This window comes from Oreochromis niloticus, linkage group LG6 (assembly GCF_001858045.2).
Source record: "Oreochromis niloticus isolate F11D_XX linkage group LG6, O_niloticus_UMD_NMBU, whole genome shotgun sequence".
Classification (NCBI taxonomy): domain Eukaryota; kingdom Metazoa; phylum Chordata; class Actinopteri; order Cichliformes; family Cichlidae; genus Oreochromis; species Oreochromis niloticus.
Genome location: NC_031971.2, coordinates 524,727 through 533,642, shown reverse-complemented (window position 1 = coordinate 533,642; position 8,916 = coordinate 524,727). Strand labels below are relative to the sequence as shown.

Below are 8,916 nucleotides of genomic sequence, written 5' to 3'. Positions count from 1 at the left end.
AAGAACCATAACACCTAGTACAATAGTAAACACATTGGATGAAAGAGGACAGCGATGGCTACGTTTTGAGGGTAAAATCATACCTGTAGAGCAAACGCTGCGGACACAGCAGCAGTTTAAAAAAATATTTTCAGATTAATTTTTTCGCTCCTCTCACTCTGGCAGTTGAGCTGTCTCACTCTAGCCCCAACATTCCGTCCCATACACACCCATTATAAACTCTGAAACGGCTGAAAAATCATCATGAAACTTAAACTGGAACTGAAGAAAAAGTATAACAGATATTGAAAAGATAAATACAAGTTGAATAGTTGAATGTCTTGTCTTCGTTTTAAAGTTTGAATGGTGGCTCTATGTCAACGTATGTTGAAGTAGATACAGTTTGAAAATGAGTAAGTTGAATGAGGATTTGAAGGGTCTCCCCATTGAAATACATGGGAAATTTTTGTTGAAAAAAGTTGAATAAAATTAAAAATATAAATGTTATAAATGAGAAAAGTAGAAGCACACCATTCCAAAAGAAGAGGAATCTAACGGTGTTTGAATGGTTTTTCTAAGTTGAACGGTTTTGAAGGAGATAGTCGGCGAAAAACGTACGGAATAGGAAATAATAATAATAATAATAATAATAAAGATTACAACAACAATACTGTGAATGCTTTTACAAGCATTCACACTAACTAGAAAGTGCATTTTCTGAAGAAACTGCAGTGTGAATGCTTGAATCTGAATGTATGCACTGAAATCAATTAATTGCTGAATTTTAAGTTAAAAATAAAATGTTGAATGAGCTGGAAAATACAGAGTTTTTAACCTGAAACAAAAGTGCAGAACTTTTGAAAGCTGATGTTCACACAGAAGAAGTTGGAAAATAGCTGAAAAGTTTTTAAATTAAAATTTGGGAAACCTAAGAAATGAGAACAGAAAATTTAGAGTCAGAAAACATCTGAATGAATATTAAAAGTTCATATTCTTTGAATCACTGAATGACTAAAATGTAATCCCTCCACTTGGATCCACACACTTTTAAAGGTTTACATCTCTGAGCTTTGAAACACATGCTGTTGGAAAGAGAACAACGATGGCTTCGTTTTGATGGTAAAATGATGGCTGTAGAGCAAACACTGTGGACACAGCAGCAGTTGAAAGAGAAGTGTTTAAGATGAATCTTGGCACAGTGAGAGACAGAGCTCGTTAGGCAGGCAGGTGTGAGCCTGGTTGCTATAGTAACTGCACCCAATGGCTCAGTACACACGCACACAGACATGCACCTCACTTTTGCTGCTTAAAATGAATAGAAAAGTCAGGTCGAAACAAATTGCTCCCAAATGAAAAGTACAGGTCCTATTGACGAAATTCTTTCACCGTGAGCGGCAGCAATGTCCAGTCTACCTAATTCTCAGTTTTCATGCCTGTGGAGTTATTATATGGACGTGGTGACAGTGTAAAAACACCATGCTCTTCTGATTTTCAAACGAACCTTCTGAGCCATTTTAACATTAGAGTCTATGGAGGAGTTGGAGGGAGGAGGCTGTGCTTTGGTGACATTTATGAAAGAACCATAACACCTAGTACAATAGTAAACACATTGGATGAAAGAGGACAGCGATGGCTACGTTTTGAGGGTAAAATCATACCTGTAGAGCAAACGCTGCGGACACAGCAGCAGTTTTAAAAAATATTTTAAGATTAATTTTTTTGCTCCTCTCACTCTGGCAGTTGAGCTGTCTCACTCTAGCCCCAACATTCCGTCCCATACACACCCATTATAAACTCTGAAACGGCTGAAAAATCATCATGAAACTTAAACTGGAACTGAAGAAAAAGTATAATAGATATTGAAAAGATAAATACAAGTTCATTAGTTGAATGTCTTGTCTTCGTTTTAAAGTTTGAATGGTGGCTCTATGTCAATGTATGTCGAAGTAGTAAGAGTTTAAAAATGAGTGAGTTGAAGGAGAATTTGAAGGGTCTCCCCATTGAAATACATGGGAAATTTTTGTTGAAAAAAGTTAAATAAAATTTAAAATATAAATGTTAAAAATGAGAAAATAGAAGCACACCATTCCAAAAGAAGAGGAATCTAACGGTGTTTGAATGGTTTTTCTAAGTTGAACGGTTTTGAAGGAGATAGTCGGCGAAAAACGTACGGAATAGGAAATAATAATAATAATAATAATAATAAAGATTACAACAACAATACTGTGAATGCTTTTACAAGCATTCACACTAACTAGAAAATGCATTTTCTGAAGAAACTGCAGTGTGAATGCTTGAATCTGAATGTATGCACTGAAATGAATTAATTGCTGAATATTAAGCCAAAAATGTTGAATGAGGTGGAGAATACAGAGTTTTTAACCTGAAAACAAAAGTGCAGAACTTTTGAAAGCTTATGTTCACACAGAAGAAGCAGGAAAATAGCTGAAAATGTTTTAAATGTAAATTAGAAAAAAATAAGTAATGAGAAAAGAAAATTTAGAGTCAGAAAACATCTGAATGAATATTAAAAGTTCATATTCTTTGAATGACTGAATGACTAAAATGTGATCCCTCCACTTGGATCCACACAGTGTAAAAACTTTACATCTCTGAGCTTTGAAAGACACAGTGTTGGAAAGAGAACAACGATGGCGACATTTTGAGGGTAAAATGATGGCTGTAGACCAAACACTGTGGACACAGCAGCAGTTGAAAGAGAAGTGTTTAAGATGAATCTTGGCACAGTGAGAGACAGAGCTCGTTAGGCAGGCAGGTGTGAGCCTGGTTGCTATAGTGACTGCACCCACTGGCTCCATACACACGCGCACAGACATGCACCTCACTTTTGCTGCTTAAAATGAACAGAAAAGTCAGGTCGAAACAAATCGCTCCCAAATGAAAAGTACAGGTCCTATTGACGAAATTCTTTCACCGTGAGCGACAGCAATGTCCAGTCTACCTAATTCTCAGTTTTCATGCCTGTGGAGTTTATTATATGGACGTGGTGACAGTGTAAAGACACCATGCTCTTCTGATTTTCAAAGGAACTTTCAGAGCCATTTTAACATTGGAGTCTATGGAGGAGTTGGAGGGAGGAGGCTGTGCTTTGGTGACATTTATGAAAGAACCATAACACCTAGCACAATAGTAAACACATTGGATGAAAGAGGACAGCGATGGCTACGTTTTGAGGGTAAAATCAGACCTGTAGAGCAAATGCTGCGGACACAGCAGCAGTTTTAAAAAATATTTTAAGATTAATTTTGTCGCTCCTCTCACTCTAGCAGTTCAGCTGTCTCACTCTAGCCCCAACATTCCGTCCCATACACACCCATTATAAACGCTGAAATGGCTGAAAAAACATCATGAAACTTAAACTGGAACTGAAGAAAAAGTATAACAGATATTGAAAAGATAAATACAAGTTGAATAGTTGAATGTCTTGTCTTCGTTTTAAAGTTTGAATGGTGGCTCTATGTCAACGTATGTTGAAGTAGATACAGTTTGAAAATGAGTAAGTTGAATGAGGATTTGAAGGGTCTCCCCATTGAAATACATGGGAAATTTTTGTTGAAAAAAGTTGAATAAAATTAAAAATATAAATGTTAAAAATGAGAAAAATAGAAGCACACCATTCCAAAAGAAGAGGAATCTAACGGTGTTTGAATGGTTTTTCTAAGTTGAACGGTTTTGAAGGAGATAGTCGGCGAAAAACGTACGGAATAGGAAATAATAATAATAATAAAGATTAGAAGAACAATACTGTGAATGCTTTTACAAGCATTCACACTAATAATAAAGATTACAACAACAATACTGTGAATGCTTTTACAAGCATTCACACTAATTAAAAGTTCATATTCTTTGAATCACTGAATGACTGAAATGTGTGATCCCTCCACTTGGATCCACACAGTTTAAAAAGTTTATATTTCTGAGCTTTGAAAGACATGCTGTTGGAAAGAGAAGATCGATGGCGACGTTTTGAGGGTAAAATGATGGCTGTAGGGCAAACACTGTGGACCCAGCAGCAGTTGAAAGAGAAGTGTTTAAAATGAATCTTGGCACAGTGAGAGAGAGAGCTTGTTAAGCAGGCAGGTGTGAGCCTGGTTGCTATAGTGACTGCACCCAATGGCCCCATACACACGCAGACATGCACCTCACTTTTGCTGCTTAAAATGAACAGAAAAGTCAGGCCGAAACAAATCGCTCCCAAATGAAAAGTATAGGTCCTATTGACAAAATTCTTTCACCGTGAGCGGCAGCAATGTCTAGTCTACTTAATTCTCAGTTTTCATGCCTGTGGAGTTTATTATATGGACGTGGTGACAGTGTAAAGAGAGCCTGCTCTTCTGATTTTCAAAGGAACTTTCTGAGCCATTTTAACATTGGAGTCTATGGAGGAGTTGGAGGGAGGAGGCTGTGATTTGGTGACATTTATGAAAGAACCATAACACCTAGCACAATAGTAAACACATTGGGTGAAAGAGGACAGCGATGGCTACGTTTTGAGGGTAAAATCATACCTGTAGAGCAAACGCTGCGGACACAGCAGCAGTTTTAAAAAAGATTTTAAGATTAATTTTTTTGCTCCTCTCACTCTAGCAGTTGAGCTGTCTCACTCTAGCCCCAACATTCCGTCCCATACACACCCATTATAAACGCTGAAACGGCTGAAAAAACATCATGAAACTTAAACTGGAACTGAAGAAAAAGTATAACAGATATTGAAAAGATAAATACAAGTTGAATAGTTGAATGTCTTGTCTTCGTTTTAAAGTTTGAATGGTGGCTCTATGTCAACGTATGTTGAAGTAGATACAGTTTGAAAATGAGTAAGTTGAATGAGGATTTGAAGGGTCTCCCCATTGAAATACATGGGAAATTTTTGTTGAAAAAAGTTGAATAAAATTAAAAATATAAATGTTAAAAATGAGAAAAGTAGAAGCAGTCATGTCCAAAAGAAGAGGAATCTAACGGTGTTTGAATGGTTTTTCTAAGTTGAACGGTTTTGAAGGAGATAGAGTACAAAAAACGTACGGAACATATAATAATAACTAGAAAGTGCATTTTCTGAAGAAACTGCAGTGTGAATGCTTGAATCTCAATGTATGCACTGAAATGTATTAATTGCTGAATTTTTAGTTAAAAATTTTGAATGAGATGAAAAATACAGAAATTTGCACCTGAAAACAAAAGTGCTGAACTGCTAAAAGCTGACAAGCACAGAGAAGAAGTTGGAAAATAGCTGAAAATGTTTTAAATGTAAATTAGAAAAACCTAAGTAATGAGAAAAGAAAATTAGAGTCAGAAAATATCTGAATGAATATTAAAAGTTCATATTCTTTGAATCACTGAATGACTAGAATGTGATCCCTCCACTTGGATCCACACAGTTTAAAAAGTTTAAATCTCTGAGCTTTGAAAGACACTGTGTTGTAAAGAGAACAACGATGGCTTCGTTTTGAGGGTAAAATGATGGCTTTAGAGCAAACACTGTGGACACAGCAGCAGTTGAAAGAGAAGTGTTTAAGATGAATCTTGGCAGAGTGAGAGACAGAGCTCGTTAGGCAGGCAGGTGTGAGCCTGGTTGCTATAGTGACTGCACCCATTGGCTCCATACACACGCACACAGACATGCACCTCACTTTTGCTGCTTAAAATGAACAGAAAAGTCAGCCCCAAACAAATCCTTCCCAAATGAAAAGTACAGGTCCTATTGACGAAATTCTTTCACCGTGAGCGCCAGCAATGTCCCGTCTACCTAATTCTCAGTTTTCATGCTTGTGGAGTTTATTATATGGACGTGGTGACAGTGGAAAGACACCATGCTCTTCTGATTTTCAAACGAACCTCCTGAGCCATTTTAACATTGGAGTCTATGGAGGAGTTGGAGGGAGGAGGCTGTGCTTTGGTGACATTTATGAAAGAACCATAACACCTAGTACAATAGTAAACACATTGGATGAAAGAGGACAGCGATGGCTACGTTTTGAGGATAAAATCATACCTGTAGAGCAAACGCTGCGGACACAGCAGCAGTTTTAAAAAATATTTTCAGATAAATTTTTTCGCTCCTCTCACTCTGGCAGTTGAGCTGTCTCACTCTAGCCCCAACATTCCGTCCCATACACACCCATTATAAACTCTGAAACGGCTGAAAAATCATCATGAAACTCAAACTGGAACTGAAGAAAAAGTATAACAGATATTGAAAAGATAAATACAAGTTGAATAGTTGAATGTCTTGTCTTCGTTTTAAAGTTTGAATGGTGGCTCTATGTCAATGTATGTGGAAGTAGATACAGTTTAAAGAGGAGTAAGTTGAATGAGGATTTGAAGGGTCTCCCCATTGAAATACATGGGAAATTTTTGTTGAAAAAAGTTGAATAAAATTAAAAATATAAATGTTAAAAATGAGAAAAATAGAAGCAGTCATGTCCTAAAGAAGAGGAATCTAATGGTGTTTGAATGGTTTTTCTAAGTTGAACGGTTTTGAAGGAGATAGAGTACAAAAAACGTACGGAATAGATAAAATAGAATAAAGATAAGAAGAACAATACTGTGAATGCTTTTTCAAGCATTCACACTAATAATAAAGATTACAACAACAATACTGTGAATGCTTTTACAAGCATTCACACTAATATAATAACTAGAAAGTGCATTTTCTGAAGAAACTGCAGTGTGAATGCTTGAATCTGAATGTGAAATAATAATAAAGAATCGAAGAACAATACTGTGAATGCTTTTACAAGCATTCTCACTAATTAGAAGAACAATACTGTGAATGCTTTTACAAGCATTCACACTAATAATAATAATAAAGATTACAACAACAATGCTTTTACAAGCATTCACACTAATAAGAAAGATTACAACAACAATACTGTGAATGCTTTTACAAGCATTCACACTAATAAGGATTTTTTTTTTCAGCTGTGAATCAATGCAAAGCTACTGTAGTAGGGTCACACATACAAATATATTGCTGAAGATGAGCATAATAGGTTTTGCTATAAAAGTTGTGCTGCAAAAGTATCAAGGTTTGGGTTAGCAAGATTATCGCCTTCCTTTTTCCAGCTGCTTCCTTTTGGGGTGGACACAGCTGAGACCAACTAAGATCTCCTTCCATCTCAGCTTATCCCTATAATCCTCTTCTGTCACACCAACCCAACAAAGACATGTGAGGTCCTCCCTCCCCTTTTCCACCTATCTGACAGCTCTGTATTTACTATCTTTTCCCCCAAATATCCACTATTCCAGTTCTGCACATGCTGAAACCATTTCAGCCTTGCCTAGTCGGATTATGTACTAATTTTTAATCCTGTCTATCCTGTTTGCTCCCAATGAAAATCTGTACATTTTTAACTCAACCACCTCCATCTCAGCCTCCTGTCTTTTTGTTGGTACCACTGTCTCGAAACCATACATCATAGCAGGTCCTCCTGCTATATTTTTGTCACAAATTACCCTGATACTCATCTCCACCCACTCCATCCTGCCTGCTCTCCCCTTTTCAACTCTTCTTTGGATAGTTGACCATGTGCAGACATGTGAGAAAAGATTTTTTCCAGTGATCAGTTAGCTTTTAACATGATAAACATAATGTGCCTTTGGAACGCAGCATTGATGCTGAAAATGGTTCTTTGTAAACCTACATATATATTCTATTGCAAGTCATGAATGATTGATGATTAATGATTACATTAATCATTTAGAATATTTCGGATCCATTTAATGTCATTATAAAGAAAACAACAATAAACGTGCTTTTCTGTCAAAAACAAGGACATTTTTTAACTTACATAAGAGTGTTGCCCAGGTTTTTTGAGGTGATTTCATAAACATACATTTAAATATCAGTGCAGAAAAACCTGTAATATTAGACAATATGTATACAGTAGTATGCACAAATGCAGTAGAATGAATGCACAGAGCACATGCAGACAATGCTCAAACAGTGTGATGTTCTGGTGTTTGAACTGAAGACATTAATAATTCAATTCCACTAAAGTAACCAAACCTACTATGAACTAACGTAATGAATTAAAAGGTATTTGAATTTTTAAGCAGAGGAACATTTAAATATTTTCCCTAAATTATAACAGTATAGAAACACAACGAGTGTTTGTCTAAAAAGAGGGGCCAACTATTCATATTTTGTGGAAATATGCTGTTTTCACTCCATTTGCCCTTGAGATTGTGATTAGAGGTTGTGAATATTACCTCATTTGAAAGTTATCGCGAGACAGCCGAAGAAAAACGAACTGGCGGTGGAGAGAGGACGTAAAGTCCCGAACGATCTCCATGCTGTGTCGCCCCCCCTCCTTTTCCAACATGGCTGCTCTGCCTGCGCTCTCAAGTATCGCACAGATTGGAGACTGACTCGATCTCTTCCTTACAGTGCCTCTTTATTTTTGGTGTACATCAACTTCGTTTGGATGCAAATCCCGTTCTACACTTCGCTACTCCTCCTGGTTTCATTTAGTGGAATAACCTTCACCAATTACTCCTTCCAGTGGGCCCTTTTATCCTCAAAACAACTAACTGCCAGCCAACAACTGTTTCCAGTGCAATGGTTTGAGTTGGTGTACTTAGTTTGCCTCTTCATGAACAATGTGTGAAAACTGCGCCGAGCTGGTGGAGGTTTTAAATGAAAGTAAGTAAACAAATTGTGTCATTTACGTAAAGCTGAACTAGCTGCTTGGTGTTAGCATCGCTGTACACTGAAGCTTGATGGAAGCATGTTAGCTTGGTGGCTAACTAAATGTAACTTTGTGTGCTTTCTTGGTTAGCTGTCCTTTGCATCCAGCCATAACACACGGGAAACAATGACATTTCAGCAGCTTATTTTGCAGTAGTATTTTCATGTGAGACAGCGTTGCTTTGGTATAAATACAAATGCCATTTTCTCTTTCACATTGGCAGTCA

General features: G+C 36.9%; 2 protein-coding genes across 3 annotated transcripts in view; one reads left to right on the top strand and one right to left on the bottom strand.

Moving 5' to 3' along the window:
• The window catches only part of LOC100711262 (malate dehydrogenase, cytoplasmic), an 868,968-nt gene that overhangs the window by 536,072 nt on the left and 323,980 nt on the right, over positions 1-8,916 (bottom strand). The gene's annotated exons all lie outside the window — the stretch shown is intronic.
• The window catches only part of usp34 (ubiquitin specific peptidase 34), a 130,559-nt gene continuing 129,923 nt past the window's right edge, over positions 8,281-8,916 (top strand). For both annotated transcript variants that reach the window (XM_025908322.1, XM_025908321.1), the window contains exon 1: positions 8,281-8,644. In XM_025908322.1, the coding sequence (XP_025764107.1) occupies positions 8,602-8,644 (43 nt within the window). In that variant the 5' untranslated portion in view covers positions 8,281-8,601. The remainder of the gene's footprint in view (positions 8,645-8,916) is intronic.